The sequence below is a fragment of the Sycon ciliatum genome, chromosome 1 (genome assembly GCF_964019385.1).
Source record: "Sycon ciliatum chromosome 1, ocSycCili1.1, whole genome shotgun sequence".
Taxonomy (NCBI): Eukaryota; Metazoa; Porifera; class Calcarea; order Leucosolenida; family Sycettidae; genus Sycon; species Sycon ciliatum.
Genome location: NC_088643.1, coordinates 23,008,088 through 23,033,347, shown reverse-complemented (window position 1 = coordinate 23,033,347; position 25,260 = coordinate 23,008,088). Strand labels below are relative to the sequence as shown.

The 25,260-nt window shown below is 47.0% G+C and overlaps 1 protein-coding gene and 14 non-coding genes across 15 annotated transcripts in view; all 15 read left to right on the top strand.

The window, feature by feature from the left end:
- LOC135818578 (proteasome inhibitor PI31 subunit-like) overlaps positions 1 to 25,252 on the top strand; it is a 46,096-nt gene extending 20,844 nt beyond the window's left edge. The window contains exons 5-8 of the mRNA XM_065331973.1: positions 14,486 to 14,614; positions 18,766 to 18,948; positions 19,710 to 19,781; positions 24,635 to 25,252. Coding sequence (XP_065188045.1) covers positions 14,486 to 14,614; positions 18,766 to 18,948; positions 19,710 to 19,781; positions 24,635 to 24,791 — 541 coding nt within the window. The 3' untranslated portion in view covers positions 24,792 to 25,252. The remainder of the gene's footprint in view (positions 1 to 14,485; positions 14,615 to 18,765; positions 18,949 to 19,709; positions 19,782 to 24,634) is intronic.
- Positions 48 to 119, top strand: Trnah-gug (transfer RNA histidin (anticodon GUG)). The gene has a single exon. It is a non-coding gene; the product is annotated as a tRNA-His (tRNA).
- Positions 891 to 963, top strand: Trnak-uuu (transfer RNA lysine (anticodon UUU)). Its single transcript has one exon. It is a non-coding gene; the product is annotated as a tRNA-Lys (tRNA).
- Trnak-uuu (transfer RNA lysine (anticodon UUU)) lies at positions 2,480 to 2,552 on the top strand. Its single transcript has one exon. It is a non-coding gene; the product is annotated as a tRNA-Lys (tRNA).
- Positions 3,115 to 3,186, top strand: Trnah-gug (transfer RNA histidin (anticodon GUG)). Its single transcript has one exon. It is a non-coding gene; the product is annotated as a tRNA-His (tRNA).
- Trnak-uuu (transfer RNA lysine (anticodon UUU)) lies at positions 3,856 to 3,928 on the top strand. Its single transcript has one exon. It is a non-coding gene; the product is annotated as a tRNA-Lys (tRNA).
- On the top strand, positions 5,427 to 5,498 carry Trnah-gug (transfer RNA histidin (anticodon GUG)). Its single transcript has one exon. It is a non-coding gene; the product is annotated as a tRNA-His (tRNA).
- Trnak-uuu (transfer RNA lysine (anticodon UUU)) lies at positions 5,890 to 5,962 on the top strand. The gene has a single exon. It is a non-coding gene; the product is annotated as a tRNA-Lys (tRNA).
- On the top strand, positions 7,434 to 7,505 carry Trnah-gug (transfer RNA histidin (anticodon GUG)). The gene has a single exon. It is a non-coding gene; the product is annotated as a tRNA-His (tRNA).
- Positions 7,898 to 7,970, top strand: Trnak-uuu (transfer RNA lysine (anticodon UUU)). Its single transcript has one exon. It is a non-coding gene; the product is annotated as a tRNA-Lys (tRNA).
- On the top strand, positions 8,627 to 8,699 carry Trnak-uuu (transfer RNA lysine (anticodon UUU)). The gene has a single exon. It is a non-coding gene; the product is annotated as a tRNA-Lys (tRNA).
- On the top strand, positions 10,058 to 10,130 carry Trnak-uuu (transfer RNA lysine (anticodon UUU)). Its single transcript has one exon. It is a non-coding gene; the product is annotated as a tRNA-Lys (tRNA).
- Trnah-gug (transfer RNA histidin (anticodon GUG)) lies at positions 13,540 to 13,611 on the top strand. The gene has a single exon. It is a non-coding gene; the product is annotated as a tRNA-His (tRNA).
- Positions 18,187 to 18,283, top strand: Trnai-uau (transfer RNA isoleucine (anticodon UAU)). Its single transcript has 2 exons — positions 18,187 to 18,224; positions 18,248 to 18,283. It is a non-coding gene; the product is annotated as a tRNA-Ile (tRNA).
- On the top strand, positions 22,484 to 22,555 carry Trnah-gug (transfer RNA histidin (anticodon GUG)). Its single transcript has one exon. It is a non-coding gene; the product is annotated as a tRNA-His (tRNA).
- Positions 25,253 to 25,260: the final 8 nt, after the last annotated feature.

Here is a 25,260-nt window from a genome sequence, read left to right as displayed (position 1 = left end):
GGATTATGTTCGTGGTGGTCAGTAGGGTATGTGTGCTCCTGTAGCAAGCTGTGATCGTCTAGTGGTTAGGACCCTACGTTGTGGCCGTAGTAACCCAGGTTCGAGTCCTGGTCACAGCACACTTTTTTCCCTTTTTCCTTAAAAAGTGGTATGTACATTCGTCTCAGTGCACATGGTTGCCACGTGGTTATTTGTTTTGTCCCAACTGTACTCACTGGTACAGTATCAGCAAGAGTACATAACCCCCCCCCCCCCCCCCCCAAGAGTGTGCAGCTGGACTCGACTATGGGTGCTGTCCCGACAGAATTTCAAGTTGACATAATTTTTATGATGCAATGCGCACTGTACACGGATTATCAGACGAATCCGTAACCTGTGGTGGACCAAAGCCCATCTGATGCTGTACAAATTATTGCAAATAAAAACGTGTGATGCTTGACACCCGTACACATGTTGTAAATCACTGGTGCAAGGAGCATTGCATCATAAATATTGACGTCAACTTGAAATGATTCTGTCGGGACAGCAGGGTATGTGGGAGTTCCATACTCTTCGGGGTTATGTACTCTTGCTATCAGGTTTAGCAGTGTATTAGATCAACGAGCGAGCGATGCAGGGGTTGTCAAGACTGATCAGTTATACCAAGAGTTCATAATCCTCAAGAGTGTGCAACTGAGATGGGGTTGTAGGATGGCGTAATCCGTGATGTACGTCATTTTTGGGGTCGGACTTGCGTCATTCCGTCAACGCGGTCCACCACGGAAACACTTCCCCTACTCCTGATGTCACACTATGACGTGCAACGCGGATTTCGCCGTCCCAGATCTGATCAGTGAAGTTGCGCACTCTGGGGGATTATGGACTATTGGTTGTACAGGAAGAGTATGGCTGCCCGGTTAGCTCAGTTGGTAGAGCATCAGACTTTTAATCTGAGGGTCAAGGGTTCGAGTCCCTTATTGGGCGCTGTATTTTTTTGTTCCGTTTTGCCAGAACTGCCCAGGCAGCACAGCAATGTAGTGCCGTGTGGGGTTTAGCAAAAAAAGTGAAGCGAAGGGTTTTTTGCAGTTTGAGCCAATAAATCCCTACAACAAGCCAAGTTCAAACGTCTGCGAGATGGTTGCTGCAGTCCCCATTGGGTTCCTCGTTTGCAGCAAAAATTGTGTTGTGCTGCGCTGATGAGTCCGCAGAGGACGAAAGAGTTCTGTCCGCAGATTGAGTAAGTTACACAACCATGTACTTTATAAGTTGCACCCAGGTGCATGAACAACAGGAAGGGCATGCATTCGTTGTATACCCCCGTGTGTGTATCATTGTGGCCATGACAGCCTAGGGGTGAGCAGATGCCCGTACGCTGGGACCTTAAATGCCTGCAGAATGTGAAGATGCTTGCAAGATATTTATAATGCTTGGACTGCTGAGCCGAGGTCAGATTGCATCATTTCATACGGCAGAGCTTGAAGAGTGTAGCTGATGTGAATGTTTACTCTCGACCACATGTGAGGTGTGGCAGGTTGATGCACTGACCTTTTCATGGCATTGTACCGGAGCGTAGAATTCGTGCAGAGATAATTGCAGATATATAGCAACAAATCGCCCGAGGGCTAAGCTTGGGTGCCAGAGCTCGGGGTGCATGATTCGGATGGCTATTCACTAAAATCAAGGTGGCGAAGACTGATCCGGACCAGACATGCCCAGCCCGTCGCACTGTTTCCTGGTTTCGATATCCCAAATGCGAATGTGGAAGGTCACACGATCAGCTGTCGAACGTAACCTTGATGAGTTTGAGTTAGGCAGCACAGGCCACTTGGTATTCCCTTACACAGTGGGAGCGATGTATAGCATGTTGTGTAGACAAGCGAAGGCAGACAACAGGCGTGTGGAGGTATCAAATTAGTATTATCTTCCATCTGGCTCCCCTGCTACGTTAGGTATATGCCTCAGCTCCCGGTGCACATGGCTGGCATGTGGTTAACACTGGTTATCTATCTACTGTATGCTGTCTGATGAAGTGTTCTGACACGAAACTCGGAGTAACAGCGGAATGAGACTTGTTTGATTCATTGCTGTGTAATATTTGTACTGTATTGACTCTATGGAAAAGAAAAAAGGATCAAGGAACTACAAGTTTAAATTCTCCTTGGCTCTCCATCCGAGTCCATTGTTGTACTGACTTTGCATCAAGTTCCCTGGGACTGCTATCAGGTAACTGGAGTGGTACAGGTACAGTCAGACCTCGCATAACCGTGCCCATCCGTTTTCCACCAAAAATATCCCGATAGGCGAGGGAACCGGATAATCGAACACACATACTGTATGTATGCATGGCATATGCTGTATATCGGTAACCAGTGATTTTCGTCCGGATGGCGAGGGATCCGGATAAAAGAGGACCGGATAAGCGAGGTCTGACTGTACTAGTCAAGGTCAGAGTGCTGCGGAGATTGTCAAGTTTGATCAGCTCTATGTGCCCAGTATGGCTGCCCGGTTAGCTCAGTTGGTAGAGCATCAGACTTTTAATCTGAGGGTCAAGGGTTCGAGTCCCTTATTGGGCGCTCAATTTTTTGCCCTCTTTGTGTGTGGAATGCATCATGTTTGTGGTATAACTGTGTACACTGGGAAATCCATCAAGTGGCTCACTAAACATTAGTCCACATTAGGGAGGTTCCGGAGTACGATTTTTCGTGCCAAAATCCGTGGAGGCGCTACGGATTTTTTATACGTCGTTTTCGAGCAGTGAAAAGTTCCGGGATACGGAACTTATGTGTTGGCCGTCATTGCCTAGGTTACGATCGCAACACGTCACATTCCCGCGCTATGCCTTTTTATTTTGAAAATTTGTACCGAAATCAAAACTTCCCGCGGAAAATCGATGTTTCTCGTACCAAATGTGTACGCGAAAAATCTTTCTGCACCCGATGACGCAAAATCTCCATACGAAACATGGTTCGTATGAAAGCCAGTCCACACGGATTCTCCGTGCCGAAAAATCGTATGGAGCACGCCTGGAAAAAATCCGTAGCGCCCATACGGATTTTGGCACGGAAAATCGTACCCCGGAACCTCTCTATTATCTTCGTGGTGGTAGGTAGGTAGGTATGTGTGCTCCTGTAGCAAGCTGTGATCGTCTAGTGGTTAGGACCCTACGTTGTGGCCGTAGTAACCCAGGTTCGAATCCTGGTCACAGCACACTTTTTTCCTTCCACAGATTTTGATAAGAGCGTTTACACGACAACGCTGAAAAACGTTTCAAAAACGTTTCAAACGAAAAACGGCCTTCGAAGTGTTTTTCAATCGTTTTCGTTCCGTTTCGTTCTCGTGTAAACGGCAAAAACGTTTTACTAGTACGAGCCCTGTACTTAAAACATGCCGCCGCCAGGCTGCGTCAGGCCAACTTCTTGCACGTGACCATTGCGCGCCAAAAAAAGTGTTGCAGTGTACACGATTATCGTTTTCGTGTAAACAGCAAAAACGTTTCGAAAGCGATTGAAAAACGCTTTTCAATCGTTGTCGTGTAAATGAGGCCTGAAACAGAATAACAAACACCTCTCAGATTTTAGCTTTTGCAGTACCCCAGCGGGAAATGGATGCATACGTCATTGAGCATAAAACGCCTTCAAAAGGCATCTAAATTTTTACTGGACTATCTCCCGGATGATGACAATGACATGGATACTACTTTGGTTATTTGTCTCAGTGCTCAGTGCACATGATTGTCTTGTCGCTATCTGCTTAGGGTGCTGGGGTTGCACGAACTGGTGCAGTATCAGGTTTATCAGTCAGTGTGTTACACTAGATCGCCGAGAGAGTGATGAGGGGGCTGTCAAGACTGATCATTTATACAATCTGAGTATGGCTGCCCGGTTAGCTCAGTTGGTAGAGCATCAGACTTTTAATCTGAGGGTCAAGGGTTCGAGTCCCTTATTGGGCGCTCAATTTTTTTGCCCTCTTTGCGCACCCCTGTCTGTGTACATGTACAGTCAACTTCGCTTATAACGACACTCGGCGGGGCATCAAAACAAGTGTCCTTATTCGCGAAGTGTCGTTATACAGGTGGAATCCTGATAATTCGAATATGGCTTAATTCGAACATACCGCAAATTAGAAGTTTTTCCAGGACCGATTTCTATCAATACGATTCCCACATAAAGGTTTCTGACAATTCGAACCTCGAACTGGACATGTCGGGTTAATTAGAAGTCCCACAGATTCCATTTACATAGAAAATGTGTGGATTCGAACCTCGAACTGGACATGTCGGGTTAGTTAGAAGTCCCACAGATTCCATTTACATAGAAAATGTGTGGGATTTGTGGTGATAATTCGAAGTTAGCAACGTGTAATTCGAAGTTCACTGTACACTGTACTGGTCAGTTCAGTTTGCACGAGCAGGCTGTGCCGGTCAGTTCAGTGTCCGTAAAATTTGTGTCTAAGGTCCATAGCGCAGCTCTGCGTGACCATGAGAGCATTTTGACATACATAGTGTGTTGTGGGTTCATGTTTGGATAATTAGAATGTCCGGATAATTAGAAGTTTTTTCCTGGCCATTTTGAGGTTCGAATTATCAGGATTTCACCTGTACCCGAAGTCTCATTATATGTATTACAGTTGGAAGGGACTTTGCTCTGGGCATGGAAATGCTGTCGTTATTCGCGAATTGTCGTTATATCCGCAGTCGTTATTAGCGAAGTTGACTGTATGTGCAATGCATGCATCATGTGTGTGGTATTACTGTGTACACTGGGAAAAACCATCAAGTGACATCATAGCTTCACCTTTCTGTGGATCGTATTTCACAAGTTCATGTCGCTTTTGGGCGTCGCGACATCACTTCATGACGTCACGCGTTGCATTGCAACACTCTTCTGTGAATCCTGGGTGATGCAGGGATTGTCAAGGCAAATTGGCTATATGAGAACAGGAGTACATAGCATAACCAAGAATCTGAAACTTACGTCTATCTTGAGCTGCGATGGATTCATGCACGGTGAATTTTTTTGGTTGCATCGCTTTTTCAAGCCAGTATGGTCAAGTACGCATCGTTGTGATTTTCCACGCTTGTCTTGTAGATACGATGTAAGCTCATCAGGTTCAGGACGCATAGATCTAGCATACTTAAACTTTGGTCGGCTTCAACAAGCTTAGCTGTGACGTGCTAGGTCTTTGCACATTTGATCTCTGGCCACACTTGATTGCATCGGTAAGGCAATTGGTCGCGAAAGACTGATGTTCATAAGTTTGAGGGACTAATAAAGGGGCGGGGGATTTGAAAAATTTCGCCACGGCCTTAGAGGTGGTCGAGTTACCCACTCTTGGCTTTGTACTCTTGATGAGATCAGTATAAGTAAGTCTGCTGCCCAGCTGGCTCACTAAACATTAGTCCACATTATCTTCGTGGTGGTAGGTAGGTATGTGTGCTCCTGTAGCAAGCTGTGATCGTCTAGTGGTTAGGACCCTACGTTGTGGCCGTAGTAACCCAGGTTCGAATCCTGGTCACAGCACACTTTTTTCCTGTTATTTCACGTGACTTCATTGCATGTTGGCCTTTCACAGTCTGAAACAGAATAACAAACACCTCTCAGATTTTAGCTTTTGCAGTACCCCAGCGGGAAATGGATGCATACGTCGTCCCATTGAGCATAAAACGACTTCAAAAGGCATCTACATTTTTACTGGACTATCTCCCGGATGATGACAATGACATGGATACTACTTTGGTGCTTTGTCTCAGTGCTCAGTGCACATGATTACCTTGTGGCTATCTGTTTAGGGTCCTGGGGTTGCACGAACTGGTGCAGTATCAGGTTTATCAGTCAGTGTGTTACACTAGATTGCCGGGAGAGTGATGAGGGGGCTGTCAAGACTGATCATTTATACAATCTGAGTATGGCTGCCCGGTTAGCTCAGTTGGTAGAGCATCAGACTTTTAATCTGAGGGTCAAGGGTTCGAGTCCCTTATTGGGCGCTCAATTTTTTTGCCCTCTTTGCGCACCCCTGTCTGTGTACATGTACAGTCAACTTCGCTTATAACGACACTCGGCGGGGCATCAAAACAAGTGTCCTTATTCGCGAAGTGTCGTTATACAGGTGGAATCCTGATAATTCGAATATGGCTTTATTCGAACATACCGCAAATTAGAAGTTTTTCCAGGACCGATTTCTATCAATACGATTCCCACATAAAAAATTCTGACAATTCGAACCTCGAACTGGACATGTCGGGTCAATTAGAAGTCCCACAGATTCCACTTACATAGAAAATGTGTGGGATTTGTGCTGATAATTCGAAGTTTAAAAAAAAGAGTAAATTATCGTATCCGTTCCCGAAGTTAGCAAAGTGTAATTCGAAGTTCACTGTACACTGTACTGGTCAGTTCAGTTTGCATGAGCAGGCTGTGCCGGTCAGTTCAGTGTCCGTAAAATTTGTGTCTAAGGTCCATAGCGCAGCTCTGCGTGACCATGGGAGCATTTTGACATACATAGTGTGTTGTGGGTTCATGTTTGGATAATTAGAATGTCCGGATAATTAGAAGTTTTTTCCTGGCCATTTTGAGGTTCGAATTATCAGGATTTCACCTGTACCCGAAGTCTCATTATATGTATTACAGTTGGAAGGGACTTTGCTCTGGGCATGGAAATGCTGTCGTTATTCGCGAATTGTCGTTATATCCGCAGTCGTTATTAGCGAAGTTGACTGTATGTGCAATGCATGCATCATGCGTGTGGTATTACTGTGTACACTGGGAAAAACCATCAAGTGACATCATAGCTTCACCTTTCTGTGGATCGTATTTCACAAGTTCATGTCGCTTTTGGGCGTCGCGACATCACTTCATGACGTCACGCGTTGCATTGCAACACTCTTCTGTGAATCCTGGGTGATGCAGGGATTGTCAAGGCAAATTGGCTATATGAGAACAGGAGTACATAGCATAACCAAGAATCTGAAACTTACGTCTATCTTGAGCTGCGATGGATTCATGCACGGTGAATTTTTTTGGTTGCATCGCTTTTTCAAGCCAGTATGGTCAAGTACGCATCGTTGTGATTTTCCACGCTTGTCTTGTAGATACGATGTAAGCTCATCAGGTTCAGGACGCATAGATCTAGCATACTTAAACTTTGGTCGGCTTCAACAAGCTTAGCTGTGACGTGCTAGGTCTTTGCACATTTGATCTCTGGCCACACTTGATTGCATCGGTAAGGCAATGGGTCGCGAAAGACTGATGTTCATAAGTTTGAGGGATTAATAAAGGGGGGGGGGGGGACCTTCATGAAAAATTTCGCCATGGCCTTAGAGGTGGTCGAGTTACCCACTCTTGGTTTTGTACTCTTGATGAGATCAGTATAAGTAAATCTGCTGCCCAGCTGGCTCACTAAACATTAATCCACATTATCTTCGTGGGGGTAGGTAGGTATGTGTGCTCCTGTAGCAAGCTGTGATCGTCTAGTGGTTAGGACCCTACGTTGTGGCCGTAGTAACCCAGGTTCGAATCCTGGTCACAGCACACTTTTTTCCTGTTATTTCACGTGACTTCATTGCATGTTGGGCCTTTCACAGTCAGACTCTGGAGATTCTATAACAAACGCCTGTCAGATTTTAGCTTTTGCAGCGGGAAATGGATGCATACGTCGTCCCATTGAGCATAAAACGACTTCAAAAGGCATCTAAATTTTTACTGGACTATCTCCCAGATGATCACAATGGCATGGATACTTCTTTGGGTATTTGCCTCTCAGTGCTCAGTGCACATGGTTGCCTTGTTGTTATCAGCTTAGGGTGCTGATTTGCCCCAGCTGGTACAGTATCAGGTTTAGCAGTCGGTGTATTACACTAGATCAACGAGAGAGTGATGAAGGGACTGTCAAGACTGATCCTTTATACAATCTGAGTATGGGTGCCCGGTTAGCTCAGTTGGTAGAGCATCAGACTTTTAATCTGAGGGTCAAGGGTTCGAGTCCCTTATTGGGCGCTGTATTTTTTTGTCCTTTTTGGCAAGTTTTTGCTGAACTAACGTCTCTCTTGCTGCTGTTGCAGACAGGACTGTGTCAGAATAGTGAAGTTGATCAAAAACTATTAAAAAGAGTTTAGATGTAACCACAAATCGCCTGCACTGCTGAACCAATATTCAGCACCCCAAAAAGGTCAAGAGGCACATTTACAGGATAGGATATGAACCGGCGACTCGGGTGTATTCGTTTGATGTACGCAAAGTGGTGCTTCTGGTCTGCAACAGCGGGCAGGGGGTCGACTCCCTTCACGCTCAGTCGGTACAAGTACATGTACATTGGTGTGGAACAGAGCTGGCGCAAGCGACAAAGCCGAAAGCGGATCCAGTGTAGTAAATGAAGGTGGTTGTAGAACAACAGTGTACCAATGGAAGACTCTTGACATTTCCAAAAATTGAAAATAAGCGAGTGCTCCAGTGTTTGGAGCAACCAACTTTCTTACAAGCATTCTCCTGGTACTGGTACCCAGTACTTTTCACCTCAACACTCAGTGCATCTGGTTGGCATGCGATTGATTTGCCCGAACTAGTGTCAGGTTATTGCAGTGCATTGTAATGATCAAGGAGCGAGTGGTGTATGGATTGTCAAGGCTGGTAAGCTATGTACAATGAGTGTAGCTGCCCGGTTAGCTCAGTTGGTAGAGCATCAGACTTTTAATCTGAGGGTCAAGGGTTCGAGTCCCTTATTGGGCGCTTTATATTTTGCTCTTTTTTTCCAGAGCCACCACCTACTTTTGCTGTCAAAATCTGTCTGTACGTAGCTGTCCGGACCAGTTTTTGCTTTGGAAAATATCGATAGCTGAAAGATTGATCTTGTACTAGTACCAGGTTTCAATCTATTTATTTTTTCGCATCCGAGGGCAGGTGAGGGTGGTTGTAACTTAGAAATGTTTTCATTCACAACGATTGAAGCGAAGGAGGCTTGCGAAAACCCTGCGACTTGCTAACATCAACTTTTGCAATGCAGATACTTGACTCTATTGGGATTTTTCCTTGCAGCGAAAACTTATACTTCAATCTTCAGGTGAAAGAATTAGTGCCAAAAGTGCACAAAACAGAGAATGGAACTCTGCCACTACATGGCTGTATGCTGCTAAAACCACTCCCGTATCTAAGTACTTTGTTTAGATCATGGTGACTCATACACCATGGGGTAAGTCACCAGACCATAGGGTCAGGGCCTAATCACCAGATCACAAAGTTGGGAACGGGGGCAGCGGCAGATCCAGTGTATATCGTGCACCGTATTATCTCTAATATAAGCACAGTCTCCAATAATAGCACGTCTCCAATAATAGAACACCTTGGGGCGGCATTCAAAAAATGAAGTGCTCAGTCTCCATTATAAGCACACTGTGTAAATTCATTATCTGTACCGGCGGAAAAAAAACCCTGAAATGTGTGTGTCTGACATGAATTTGGCATGGGAACATGCCTCTGAAATGAGGTTGAAATAATAATGGAACAGTCTCCAATAAAGGAACGTCTCCATTAATAGCACGGGGCGGATGTACATTGAAAAAATAAAGGACCGTGCTTATATTAGAGATAATACGGTATCCATGGTTTCCAGCAGTACATCTGCGAAGTATAGGATGTTCCGCGGAACCCCGGGATCCCCCCCCCCCCCCCCCCGATCTGCCCCTGGCGGATTCATGTGTGTTTTCACCTGTTGTATGACAAGCCCGCGATTACTATCCTCATGTAAACAGGCGCTGAGTCCTGATTGTAGTACCGTCCATCTGCCTGAACAAAGAACATTGAACACACAAGGATTTTTGTTTTGCAACACGCCACTGTGACCAAAGTGAACAGAACACGTACATGTACCTACATTTTACTGCACTTTCTCCCGGCTGATGACAATGGCATGGGTACTACTTTGGGTATTTGCCTCTCAGTGCTCAGTACACATGGTTGCCATGTGGCTATCTGCTTAGGGTGTTTGTTTGCCCGGCCTGGCATCGGGCTATTGCTGTGTCACTGGTAATCCAAGAGGGGGTAATCTGGGCATTGTCAAGGATGGTCAGCTATACAGGACATGTGTAGCTGCCTGGTTAGCTCAGTTGGTAGAGCATCAGACTTTTAATCTGAGGGTCAAGGGTTCGAGTCCCTTATTGGGCGCTGTATTTTTTTCGTGTAGAAAACGAGAGTGAAAAGCCTCTTATACTTTTTTCATATGCTTTTTGTCAAAGAATCATGCCAAACGAAAGCAGAATGGTAGCCAAAAATAATAACTTGGTGCGAAAATAAGAAAAGAAAATGATAACACCCGAATGCACTAAATGCAAAATCAAGCAAAAAAGGGAAATCATAAACCACATAGCGCTAAGTTAAGGGGGCGTTCTTTTTTGATCTACAGGTTTTGGGTAGAAACTACCCCTTTTAGGTAGATGTGTTCCTTTTCTTCTATTCTAAAGAGTAGACTCTACCTTTCTCTACCGGCTCTACCAGATAAAAGCTGGTAGCGGTATGGGATTTCCGGCAAGATCAAGGAGTTGTACACAACTTCATAGAGAAGAACACATTTCACTTACATATCGTGAAAAACTACTAAATCCGGTAGAATAGCGTTCGTGCACTTCCCTCTACCTTCTACCTCTATCGGTAGAATGACTCTACTCTACTCTACCAGGTAGCTAAAAACGAACGCAGCCCGAATGTGCACCAAATAATAGATTAAATAATAAGAAAACAGAGTGAACAATCAAGAAATCATAACAAATCCAGCTGCTGATCTAAAGGTGCTCGCCTGGATCGATGACCCCTTAAGCTCCCAATTGCCGATCTGATGAGGGCAAACCCTAGACGGCATCGTAGGTGAGCCATCACCATAGGGAACAGTTCCTTCTGCTTCTCGGCAAGCATAGAAGCAAATGCGCTTGAGGAAGGCTGAGGCAGCCTTGTCTTGACCACTGGAGGCACAAATCACCAGGGGACGAACGATGCTTTCTCCACTTCTCTGTCGCGCTCTTCATAGTGTCGTCGTTTCTCCTTCTCGTGCTTTGTAAATGTGCTGCCGAGGGAGGGAGCGGTGTTCGAGTGGACGAAAGGGTTAAACACTTGGACGTCAAAGAATGTCCTCTCAAAACAGCCGCCTCACACCCCACTGGCAGCAACATGCAGACGGGCATCATCCTCGCTGATTGCAGTGCGATGCCTCATCCGTTCCCCGGAAAGTGGTTGGAGAGATAGCTCCACACTTACGTCGTGCGCAACGTGTGAAAGTAGTGAGGCCGTGATATCCGCAGCTCATTATGCCGGAGTGACGGATACCCTCCAATAGGGCAAGACAGGGCATGCGCGGTGCTGAACGCCTGACCACAGATGCAGGCGGACAGAAGCATTGGAGGGATCCAGCCTTGCTGAGGGAAAAGCCGTGGACTTTCAGTGGTCGGCACGTGAGCAAATTGGAGGCCCTCTTCAGCGAAGCAAGCTCCACACAGTGCTGCAACTCTGGTGAAGTGGCTGAGACGGCATTCTTGGCGATGGTTGACTCCTTGTTCCGTTGTCGGCTGCAGGCTTCTGACTTCCTGTGCAGTGTAGGCTGTGTGACATCTGGCAAGTAGGAAATGCCAGAGAGGATGCCCTCAACCAGCGGTTGTGTGGTGTGGCATGATGAATGGAACTGCTCTGCTAACGAAGGGACGGCGATGATTCCCAAACCACCCAAGCGACATGGTAGGGCCAGGATCTTTCGTTCGGCAGAGCCTGGAGAGGGGTGACCGAGGAGAGTTGGGAGTAGCAGGTGTACAACCGCCTGCTCCAAGGGCTCCAGCAGGGTAGCTGTGTGGGGTACAGTCCAGCAGGGTAGCTGTGTTGGGTACAGTCCAGCAGGGTAGCTGTGTTGGGTGCAGTCCTGGCAACAAAGGCTCAGCGATGCCGTAGACCATGCGTAAAGGTGGAGTACGCTGCATGCGGCTGGGAGTGGGCACATGTAGACAGCTTGTCGATCTCCTTGCACCAAGTGTTGACCTTGCCCGTGACATAAGCCGGTACAAATTCCAGGGTGTCGAGTGCTGCACCTAGACGTCGGTACCCATCTGAGCGGACCTGGATGCGTGTGTCAGAGAATAATTCAGCTGCACGCTCCAGATGTGCTGGATTCACTAATAGCACGGATTTCTCAGGGTTGGGGAAGTATCCATACGCTTCGCCGTGCTTCGATAGGATGTCCCACCAGTGACGAAGTGGCAGCAGTGTTGACGCTGCTGTAGCGTCATCGGCGTACCAACTCTGGGTGGGCCCACTGCTACGGCATTCTTCTATGAGTGGAATTGTGGCGATAGCATACATGACCATAGTGAGCGGATCCCCTTGTGTGGTGCCCTCACATGACCACACTGTCTCGCCATCCACAATTAGCTGGGCAGGGCTTCGGTAGGTGTTGACAAGAGTTGTTGCCAGCTCGGGACACAGGCATTGGACATTGCGCAGGCATACGTCCCAGTTGATGCGATGAAATGCATTGGAAACATCGGCGAACAGGGCACCCTCTGTTGCCTCGTCGTTGAAGGCAATGCGCATGGCGTGTATGGCTGCTTCGATGCCTCCTTCCTGGCCTGCGCACATGTGAGTGCAACCGGTCGCGGCCTCAACTGCAGGCCCGGTGAAGCCTCTTCAGGGGCGTGCTCGGCCCCCCAACTAGGGGGGGGGGGTGCACGGGAGCCGAGGGGAGCCCCCCCCCCCCCCCCCCGGCAATTTTCTGCAATTTGTTTGCAACCTTTCTTGAATTTTAGAGCATATTTGCATACATAACAATTGCAATTACCCAGATTGAAAATTTTTGGGGGGTGCACGTGCCCCCCCCCCCCCCCCCCCGTGCCCATCGCCGAGCACGCGCCTGCTCTTATACGGACAATCACAAATCTTGACATCACTGGCGCAACATCTAACGAAAAAGCAGAACAAAAAGTCGAAAACTGTTTTTAAAGTTGTATTTTTACCCTCTTTTCCAGAACTGCTGTACCTACTTTTGTGGACAGTCCTGTGCTAGGACTGAAATTGATCGAAGAGAACGATTCACAATATCACTTTCTTTGTTGCGATGTATGTGTCATGCAAAACTGGTGACAAGAAAAATGCTTGTCGCATGCTGTCGCATTCAGTCACGAGTCCGCCGTCGCAGAAATTGGCCAATGTTCAACTTTTGCAACGTGCAAAATGCAACATGCGCAAAACCCGTACGTTAGGTGAAAGAGTTGTAAGTTCCACCCAGGTACGTGAATTACAGGGAGTCAGTCATGAATGAGTCGAACACCTCTCTGTGTATGCGATTCTGTGCACCAGAAAAATCGGCTAGCAGCATTGCTTTGCTGGGTTTTTCTGTAAATCGTATTTCACGAGTTTGTATCACTGTTGGGCGTCGCTAAGCCGCAATTCGTGATATTGCCATTGTATTGTTAAATCCTCCTGTGGATGCTGTCTGAGTGATGTAGATCTGTGTGACTGCGTGGCTAGCGCAATTAAGAGCGTCAGTGTTTGGTTGGATTATCTCCGTAGTGGTTGTGGGGTATGTGTGCTCCTGTAGCAAGCTGTGATCGTCTAGTGGTTAGGACCCTACGTTGTGGCCGTAGTAACCCAGGTTCGAATCCTGGTCACAGCACACTTTTTTCATGATTTTTTACTTGTGTCAATTATGTCCATTTATGTGTGTGTAGGTTTTGGTAAGCTTGTGTGTTGTGACAGACTTCATGGGTTTGGAACTTTGGATTGTTCCCGTAACACCACGCGATGTGTTTTTTCGGCGTCAGCGGAACCTATTGCAAACTCACGTTGCGCGCTCTTGGGGGTTATAATTATATTCTTTGGCTCCAGGTGTCATTTGACAATCTTTTTTTGACAAGCTAGCGCCGGGATAGCTACTTTTCTTTGCGGAGGTTTTGCCTTACACTGTGCGGCGATCACATGTGGTGTGTGGGAAAGGACTGCGGAGATTGTTATCCCAGGATAAAGTGTGATGTACTTATGCCATGAGGATTGCAGACCGGCATGGCTAGCTGGTAATTAGAGCCATTGCCGCTGGTTTGCTTTCATCACAGTACAGCTCTGCTCAACAGTGCGGCCTTTTGGTGTCTTTGGGAATTGGGTCGGCCACATACATGTACTTATGCAGAGCATTCTGCGTGTGCTTATTTATTCTGACATCCTGGGACATACTTGTACCAGGAGAAATATTCGTCAGGAAGTTAATTTTGTCTTCTAGAGGAGTTTTCCGTTTTTGGTCTATGGACGAAATTTTACACCAGGCAAACTCCCTTTCTTTGGAGTTGGACGGAATTATTCACGGCTAACCTTTCTGCTTGTACAGTATCCCACAATGACTGCATGTGAACGTGTGTGTGTGTGTGTGTGTATATGTGTATGGATGTGTGTGTGTGTGTATATGTGTCTGTGTGTGCTTGTGTGTATATATGCGTGCATGCGCATGGTGTGTGTCCTGTGTGCTCTCTCCCTTCTCATTCTATTCTCTCTTCCAGGCCAACATCTCTCGGTGGTTCCTCTACTAGCAAGCAACCTGATCCCCGTCATGACCCTGTGCTCTGGTCGTCATACTCAGAGCCGATTAGTAGTACTTATGCAGACGATGGAGATGGATTTGTACCCGGGTGAGTGTTTCATTGCACGTGTAGCTGGAGATGAAATGGAATGGGAATGAATTGAATCCTGTACTCCCTGTCTGCACCGTACGTCGCTTCAGGTTGAGGGAGAGAGGGAGGGAGGGAGGGAGGGAGAGGGAGGGAGAGGGAGGGAGAGGGGGGGGGGGGAGAGAGAGAGAGAGAGAGAGAGAGAGGGAGGGAGGGAGGGAGGGAGGGAGGGAGGGAGGGAGGGTGAGAGGGTGAGAGAGAGAGAGAGAGGAAGTGGACCACAGCGGGCAGAGCACCCCAACGTGCCAAAACCTGACCCACTAACAACCAACCGTCGCCCCACTAGGCCTGACCCAAATTTGCGAGCGATTTTCCAAGCAAAGTATTGGAAATTTTTACAGAAAGAAATTCTAGCAATTTGGGAGTAAAAATATTGAAAATATCACGAAACCTGGACGAGTTTCTGGCTGTGCACGTGACCACTTCGGGCGAATAGGACTTTCTAGGGGTCCTTTCCTACTGGTCAAACAGTCAAAGTTCCACTGAATGCTTTGAAAAGGCATGAAACTGGATTCCTCCCTATTCAGCAACTTTATCCTTCCAAATTGTGGATGCGCACTCCATCATCAGTCCACTATAACCACCTCTGTTGAGTTATAAAAATTGAAACCAAAGATGCATAGTACATGAGTTGTATACACTTCTGCGTCAATATCAACTACTTGTATGCACAAATTTGCATGTGCCGGAAGATACAGCTGATGCTGACATAATGCCAATAACTATGAGAAATGCTCACTTGACATTGTGCATCAAGCAGAACACCAAGTACCTGTATGCCAACTGCAGTGTTCAGCTAGCTGATAGAGCAAAAAATACTGAAAAGTTGTTTTTTTTAAACAGAAAAAGCAAGAGAGAATAACACATGAACATTGTCACAGTCAGGTAAGAGCATTCACAAACCAAATGCACCAATATAATTATACATTTTAATGTATAATTAATTGGTGCATTTGGTTTGTGAATGAATGCTCTTACCTGACTGTGACAATGTTCATGTGTTATTCTCTCTTTTTCTTAAAAGCACTCTAGACAATCAGTGGTAGTTCGTCGATGCAAAACTTCTCTTGGACATCAGGGAAGAGCTTGCAGATCTGCTCGATCACCTCCCATCACGGCCACAACCTGGCTTTAGATAGCAGCTTAGGGCTCATTCTGGTCTGCTCTCTGAAATCAATTCGAGCCTTAAAGGAGTGGGCAAAGAGGGACACCCATGTGTTCACAAACGCTATGGCTGTGGGGATGTTGAAGTTCACCCCAACCGAGTCAATCCAGAGTATGCGCAAAGCAGGTGACATCGATGATGGTTGGAAAGAGTGGGCTATGTGTCCTCATTGCACAGGGGCGTAGCACCCGCTATGACTGGTACGACCATGGCCGTACCACTTTTCGAAAAGTGTGGCCCGTCCGGAACGTGCAAAAGCGTAATAAAAAAATCAGGATCCATCGATGCATAGACTTTGACCTTTTTCTACTGTAGACGTGTACTCGTAGATGTGCCATGCATCTGCCATGCATCTGCCATGCATCTGCCATGCATCTGCCATGCATCTGCCATGCATCTGCAGTCGTACTGAGTACTAGTTGTACTCTACTCGATTGCACACTGCACAGTCCCAGAACACAGGATTTTGTGTCTTTTTTACAAAATTTTCAGCCGCGCCGACCTTCGGTCGTACCACTTCCAAAACCCCTCCTACGCCCCTGTTGCAGCACCATTCACTGAAGCACCATCCCTAATTGCCACAACAACATTGCGTCGGAGTACATGGAGGGTCTCCAACAGGATGTCCACCAGCAAACCACTGGCAATCAGCTCCTGACATAGACTTCTCTACACTTCAAGGAAACCAGTCGTTGGCAGATGTTAATGTCTTCCGTGACGAAGCGGACTACCAAGGCAAATGCCTCACCCAGTCTGGTCGATCCATCAAATACAATGGAAATGGGGTTGCCTTCAAGCTCCTTGCATACATTCTTCAGGAGCATGCTATGGGCTATGGGAATACACTCCCGGAGATGGCCAGCAGATGTCGACCGTAGACCTCCATCCTCCAGAAGGTCCTTGAAGCTTCCACATACTTTGGTCAGAGGAATGCCAGCCTCAAGCATACACAGGGTGACTCTCAGTCAATAGAGCCTGGCACTTTCAGGCAGATTCTCACCAACTGGGTGGTATTGCTGCACATAACTCCGCAAGTGATCAGTTGTTGTTGCTGTCAGTTCCTCACTGGCCTTTGATTTCTTCTCTTTGGATTTTGTGTGCTTTCGTGACTGAACATGAGCTGCAATAGAGCTCTCCTTGGTGGGAAGCTCCTCCCGACCACAACTACAAAACAGAACTCCTGCATCCGCCGTCAAGAACTCATCAGGAAACTGTTTCACCCTCTCCTTAGCGCTATCACCGATAACATTACTGGCACTGTTCTCATAAGACTTCCCAGGGCAGGACCTCTTTGCTGAATTTCCAAAAGTTAAATTAGAAGGCACTGAACGTTTCCTGGATATTTCGGCGGACTTGGGAGAATTAAAACGAGTTAACACCTCACCAAGATAGATGAACACCAGCACAGCCTCCCCCCCCCCCCCCCACTGTCCTCAGTTTGTTCATTTATAACATCTTCTTCAACCAAAGCGGAAGTAACATTCGAAGCCATTTTGGCAATTTGGAGGAGCTATTAAACTGGAAGAGAAAAATGGAAGCAAAATATCGGCAGTGAAAGGAAATGCCGAGCAAAATTTCGCGAAAGGGGGCTGCTTCCCTGACGCCATGGTAAATCCATCTTTGTCAGTGTCAGGTGACTGATGAGTTGCCTTCCCTCTGCCACTGCAAAATCTGTTGCCCTCCTGCATTGGCGTCCTGGTCTCACTGCGTCCCTGCTGCAGTATCTGTGAAAGCATGTCAGTGGTTTGACAGGTTTGCACTTCGCCCTGAACTGCAGGCTGTCCAGCAGCTCCATCTGTAGTCCTCTCCGGGTCAGCAGTTGAACTATCATGAACCAGTACTTCACGCTCAGGGTCCATGACCTGACCTGTACTCGACCTTGAACCAGCCTTATGAATGCGAGAGTACAGCGTGGATTCGCAGGCAGATACAGAGTTGTTGTTGTGCTGCGTGCAGTCCTTTGCGAGGTGCGCCCGGGAGCCACACTTGAAGCACGTGGGAACTTGACCCCTGTGCCAAACGCAAATTTTTTGACCGGAGCCAGGCAGCACAATTGTAGACGGTACGGTGGACTTGGGCACAACATTTACAAATACAGTGCCAGTCGTGAACGTACATCCATCCACAGACTTCTCTTCCCGCTTTGAGAGACCAACAGTGGTTCCAAACTTCTCCATCGCCGATGTAATGGCCGACAGTGGACTATCATCCGTCACGCCAAAGATGTGGACAGAGACTACAGCTCCATCACCAAGTAACAGTACTAATTGAGCTCCGTCGACAGTGTGCATTTTCGTATAATTTTTCGAAGACCTGGCCTGTGAGATTTCATCAACAAACCTAAACATACCACACCTCTCCACATGAAGCCCCAGTAGCGTAGTTGGTTAGCGCGTCGTACTTATAAGCAGTACTTCTGTGACTGAGTTATGCGAAGGTCGGGAGTTCGAGCCTCCCCTGGGGCAGTGGACCACTTTGTGGTTTACTTTTTTCTGTACTTTTTAATTTTATGCCGAGTTTTCTGGACCACAAAGCAGAGCGAGGGAGAGAGGCACTGGTTGGTATATTTCTTTTCAACTTTTTCCTTGAGAGTGAGAGTGGTGGCGTTCCTGTGGACGTGGAAAAGTCAGTCTGAGTCCCACCCGAACCGTAACATTTATTTTTTGAACCTTCTGTTTCTCCACAGACAAGAGATGATGTGTTGTGCTTCCAGTGAAGTATTTGTGTGTGTGCGTGTGTGTATGTGTGTGTGTGTGTGTGTGTGTGTGTGTATCTGTATGTGTGTGTATGTGTGTGTGTGTGTGTGTGTGTGTGTGTGTGTGTGTGTGCGCGCGCGCGTGCCCACGTTTGCATGCACGTATGCATGTCTGCGTGCAAGTGTGTGCACGTGTGTGTGTGTGTTTGTGTGTGCATGTATATGTGTGCACACGCATCCACTTTATTACAGGGGTATTAATGTAGGCAGTGCTGATCTCACACCTGGCGGCTTTGGCCACGGTGGTATGATGTTCGACCCTCGGCACCAGGGACCATCGTCGGGCGTTGGCGGCTTTCCCGCCGGAGGTATTGGCGGAGGTATTGGCGGAGGCATTGGCGGTGTGGGCTTTATTCCCGGTGGACGTCTGCCTGCGTAAGACTCTGCTGTGTTGTCCTTACTCCCTTGAATATCGTTTTGCTTAATAGTATAGTAGATAGATGTACGAGTAGAATGCATTGCATTGTTGTGATTAGTGAAGTTATACCGCGGGTTTCACACACGCGCACGCACTGGAACACGAACATCATACTCTTCTGTCAACTTTGCTGATGTAGATTTTGTGTTTTTCATGCCATTCAATGAAAATGCAGTCGGTAGTCAGTACTAGAGGGTTCGTAAAGGCACATTTGTCTGGGGTGAAGTCAGGTGTTCGCCCCGTACGTTGCCTTTCGCATTGCAAGACAGATATTTTGAAAATGGACCGGGGTAACTGTTTTCCCTGCCCCCCCCCCCCCCACTATTTTGACCTGGCTAGAACCCTGAGATTTGTGCGTTTTGCTTGCCTGGTACAACCCCCAAACCATGTACCAAGCAAGCAAGGCTGTGCTCTCACTAAGCTGGAGTGTGTGTGTGTGTGGGGGGGGGGGGGGTACTACACAATCAAGTGTTCATCATCTTGGCAGGATATGTGAGCTGCACATTCAGAGCAGCCCGCCTTGTACAACTTACTAGTGTTTGGTGAGTTTTCTTATTTGTGTATTTGGTAAATTTAGTGTTCAGCCCATCTTCACGTTATCTGTCATTTTGAAATCCCTGTGCCGAAGATACCTCTGAGGCTCTCTGAGAGGAGCTGCATGGCCCTAGCATAATTATTTTCCTGTTCTGTCTGTACGTGTGTGGTACCTAATCTGCAGAGGAGCTGCTCCACCTGGTGCAAGATTTGATCCGTACGGTCCTGTTGGTCCATTTGGCCCTAGAGACTTTGGGTAAGCATCGTGTGGAATTGGTATCATTTCTGGTATATGTGTATGTGTGTGTGTGGGGGGGGGGGGGGGAGGTGCATGTGCTTGTACTTGTGATTGTGCATGTGTACATGTATGTGCATGCTAGCATGTTTGTGTACTGCTGTGTGAATAATGAATATCCTGTAAAACCGGAGAGTTTAACGACCAAAACGTCGTAATGTTTTTTTTTTGTAATTTTGGCACGATAACGCGCAGAAAGTTTAACGATGGCTTACCCGGCCGCCCATCTGTATGCGCATCTTTACACAGACATCTCGCGATAAGATTTCTTCAAATAACGAAAAAAATTGGTCGTTAAAACGTTAGACTTTGTGACTCGTTAGACTTTCCAGGTTTACAGTAGTGACTGATCACTTAGGCTGTGTTTACATGAAGCATTTCAACCCGGGTCAGATTTCAACCCGCCATGTACACAAAATGAATGGCGCGTTTACATGACGCATTGCGCTTGACCCGGGTTGAAATTTCGCCCCGGGTTGATTTCAACCCTCCCCCCACCCCCACCCCCCCCCCCCCCCCAAGGGGAGGGTTGAAATCAACCCGGGTCAAGAAAATCGTACAAACATACATCTGTGCGTATCTCGCGCCAGGTTTGAACGGCACTGCAGATGCAAATTTCGCGCGAACGGATTCACGTGACCATACAGGACTGTAGAAGTGGACTTTTGGCGGCATATCAGTATTTCACCCGGGTCAACTGTCTTCATGTAAACGCTCCCCTCTTTTGTCTATCGTACAGACTTTCAACCCGGGCTGAAACTTGACCCGGGTTGAAAACTGTCATGTAAACACAGCCTTAAGCTGTGTTCACAACTGGCGCGTGGACGCGGTACGCTTGCGATTCATGCCTGCCTAAACGCACGCTCAAGCTTTCACGAAAAACAGCAATCTGAGCGCGTGCGACACCTTCGAGTACTAATTTTTTGACCCCGCCAGTCAAAGTGACTGGCATGTACGCTGGTACGCGCCTGATACGCGCTGAAAATTCCAACATGTTGGAATTTCCATTTCGGCGCGTTTCCGTACGCATGGCGCCCCAAAAGCCAGCAAAAATACGCACAAACGCGTGGTTTCACGCGTACACGCGCCAGTTGTGAACACAGCTTTAGGCTGCGTTTACATGACAGTTTTCAACCCGGGTCGAGTTTCAGCCCGCCGTGTACATACATGTAGATTGACTGGAGATATACATGATGCATTCCACTTGACCCGGGTTGATTTGAGTTCTCCCCCACGAAAGTAGTCACACGACCATACGGCATACCTCTACTCTCCGCTAGAGGTGTACTTCATTGTCTTTGGCCACACTGATGAAAAGCAGTTATCAAAGTTTCTGCTTCCTCCGCGTCATTAAAATTGTCGCTTCGCACATCGCAATGTTCATGTGACTTGCTCCGCTTAGTCAGACTGTCGGAATAGCTGTTTTCTGTGTTCGAGCATTGGTGCGACCCTTCCTGCGCAATGTATACTTGTTACTGAAGCCCTGGTGGTCTCAGACTTTGTCAGAGCTCTCTTCCGCACCAAGCAAATTCATCGCGCTCCGCACTATTCCGCCCCAGACCGTGAATCGTTTTTCTGGAGTTCGTGTCGTCCCACATCGTTTGCGTGAGCATTTATCAAGATTGCAAGCTCGGGTATAAAAATCCTGGTATCTCTCCTGAATTCGCCTGCTGAAGTTGACGATGGCAAGAACAAAGTGTTCTCGAATTCCTAAAATGCGCTACGTGTGGCGCATGTTGCTGCGAAGATAGCAGGTCTGAAAACACCAACAAAATCAGCGAAGAGCTTGCCAAGGAAAGAAGGTGCGGAACTGCTTACCCTATCGCCCTGGAAAGTTGTTACTTTGAAGTACAGTGTACTTGAAAAATGCTAGTTTGCCGTCATCGCCTGCCACCTGGAGGCATGGGCCGCTAGAAAATGAAGTTTCTTGACCTGAATTTGAACTCGCGTCTTGTTCGGCGTATTGTTGAGTGCGGGAGGGTCTGCCTCAAACTCTGATGAAGACGTCGTCCTTAGCTGCAAGTGCAGCGAAGCGGGAGGCCACAAACTAAAGCTTGGTCCGTTGACAATGCTCTGCCTCAATATCTAGCTGATTTCTTTGCCCTTCAAGTGGACAAAATAAATTTTATAAATTGCTCCGGGAAGCGATGATTTTAATGACGCGGAGGAAGTACAGTACTGATCATGTTGTGATGGATACCCGGAGTACGCTTGAGAGCTTGCCCATGCTGAACAGATTCGCCTTCTGCATGGCCGAGCTGCTTTGAACTATATTACTGCAACTGCTGCAACTAGTGCCTCTACTACCACGACTACAACCGATCTAGCTACCTCCGGTCTGACCTAGTGCTGGCTGGGCTGTCTGCAAAGCGGAAAAGAAAATGAAACTCGGAAAACGTGTCTCCCTCTCTCTCCCGAGCCTCTCTCTCTGTATTGTGCAATTTTGGTCTGTGGGAATTGCGACAGCAGAATTTAACATCCCATGACCCATCACATGATCCACCCCATGCCAAATCAGCACACCGTGCGGTACTAGGACATGACAGCTACAACAACCAAACTGTGCAACTCTCTTTACTCGCATCCTCTTGGGGTTCTCTTCTAGGAGCTCTTTTCTGTTTGTGTGGGTGAATAGCTGTAGTGATTGTGTGCTCCTGTAGCAAGCTGTGATCGTCTAGTGGTTAGGACCCTACGTTGTGGCCGTAGTAACCCAGGTTCGAATCCTGGTCACAGCACACTTTTTTCTTCTTTTTTCTTGATCGGGTCTAAACATGTTTCTCCAAACCTTTTTTTTCTGACTTTGGCGATATTTCATAAGGAAGTTGGTTCCTCCTTTTTTCTGTCCACGGAAGCACGGCCAGTCTTGGGGCAAGTCAGTAACCATGGTGATAGCTAGAGGGACTTGAGGAGTTCAGCAGATCTGCCAGCAAGTCTGTTGTCACAAGCCGGCAGCATAATGACTACCGTAAAGTCTTGTATAAAAGCCGCGGCTTCTATGACTTTCTTGGTGAGAATTTGCAGGCTTCTATATGAGACAGGCTTCTATACAAGACAGGTATTTCTTTGTATGTCAACACTAAAACCAGGCTTTTGTGTGATTTGATGGGCCCAAAATTGCGGCTTCTATTCGAGGGCGGCTTCTATTCAAGTGCGGCTTTTATACAAGACTTTATGGTATGTGCGAGAAACCTGCTCAATGTTTAATACACCCAGGCGCATGGAGTGGTATCTTTCTGTACAGTAACAGACTGACCATGTCTCACGGTATTTTCCTGAGTATAAGCCACACTTAAAACACCAGTAATTCACCCGAATAAAGTCAGTGTGGCTTATACCATGTATACTACGATGTACTACGGTGATAAATAGGGTAGATGTCTGTATTTCGTGACAAAAAAATCTGGGTGCGGCTTATACTCCGGAAAATGCGGTACTTCAAGTACACGTGTCCTGGCTGTCTCCTTTCCTCCTGTGAGGTGGACCTGGTCAGGAGTGGCTGGAAAGAAACCAAATCTGGATTGGCAGGGGTGGAAGCCACCCAAAAGGATTACAGGGTACTAACACATACTACATGTAGTCAACTTCGCTAATAACGACTGCGGATATAACGACCGAATTTCCATACCCAGAGCAAAGTCCCATCTAACTGTATACATTTAGCTTCGGATTTAACGACTATCTGAATAACGACAGTTCGCGAATAGCGACATGCTTTTAGTGCCCCCCCCCCCCCCCCAAGTCATATTCACTGCTTGAATAACTTTCTGGGCTTTTGACAGCTATTTCAAGTACCTGTGACAGTCAAGTACATGTACCTGTCATGCAGAAGTACCAGAACCCATGGTGATGGATAAAGAAAGGCACACATGCAAGAAAATGCAGCCAGGGGGGGGGGGGGGGGGGCTTTTTCTTCCTTTTTTATTTTGCTTCAAAATTGTTGGATTTACCAGCCCACCTACATGTACAGTCACCTTGGCTAAGATTCAAGAACGACTGCAGATATAACGACTGCAGATATAACGACAATTTGCGAATAGCGACAGAATTTCCATGCCCAGAGCAAAGTCCCATCCCACTGTAATACATATAATGAGACTTCGGGTATAACGACACTTCGCGAATAACGACACTTCGCGAATAAGGACACCTTTTTGATGCCCCGCCGCCGAGTGTCGTTATAAGCGAACTTGACTGTACATGTAGTTGTACATGATGATTGTACAGTAATCATCATACATGTACACGTCCCTGGCCCTGTAAGTGCCTCAAAAAGGTATATCTTTCAATTTATTTCCCTTGCATATTGACTTTTTAGTTCCTTTCAACTGCAATATGAAAATAAAGTACACGTTGACATAGAGCAAGTAAAGAGCTTGATTTTGATATGCATGTCATACTAATACTTTACAAAATATGGGTTCACATACATTCTAATGGGACTTCGGTTATAAGGACACTTTCTGATGCCCCGCCGAATGTCGTTATTCGCAAAGTTGACTATAGTATCTTTTTCACTTGGTTTACGACTTCATGCACACAATTCTACTACTACTACTACTACTACACGTATCTAGGTATCAACTCATGGATAGTGCGTGAGGAAAGGCAGAGGGGACGAGGAGGGAGTAGAAACTTAGCAATATGTGTCTGGGGTGCTGCTGTTGCGTTTGTGTGCTCCGGTGGTTGTCATTGCGGGGGATCCAGGCTGTAGAATGGAATTCACAGCAGCTGGCTGGACAACAACCTGGTACTCACTGACTGGTCCTGATCTTAGCTCTTTCTCTTTCTCCCCATGCATGTGTTATGCTGTCTAGACCCAACAATGACCACTTCAGAATGCCCGGTTTTGAGAATGAATTCGGACCGCCCAGACCTTCCGGGCCACGTGGCCCCGGGTTTGGTGGTGGATTTGGAGGCGGCAGGGGACGAGGTGGCCCTGGAATGGGTGGCAATCCGTTCGGCGACTTCTAGTGTGACGAAATGGTATGTTGGTGTGTAACATCTGTTGTATATTGAACTGTAAATAGCTGTTATCGGCGATTTCTTTTGGACGTGAAGAACTTGTTGTACATATGAGATGCGCTGTCTGGTAGTAATCTCTTCGCTTTGTATGCTTGCAGAATTAGCTAGGTACACATGTATTTTACTACTTGCTACTGCTGCTGGATGTTGGCTATGCACATGCACTATTAAATAGTTCACTGCTGCTGCCGCTGCTGCCTGGTGGGTGAATGATGTCTTTCCACCGCTGGACACACACCATATCTTGTATTTGTACATAAATGTGGAGCATCATCAGTACTGACAGTAGGGTATTATTGTTCAACACTGCACGCATATTTTTTATTATCTTCACGAAAATACTTTTTAACACCGTTTTCTTTGCCATAAATACTGTTCATGCGCGTTCGTGTTGCTGTCACGAAAGATCAGAGCCGCC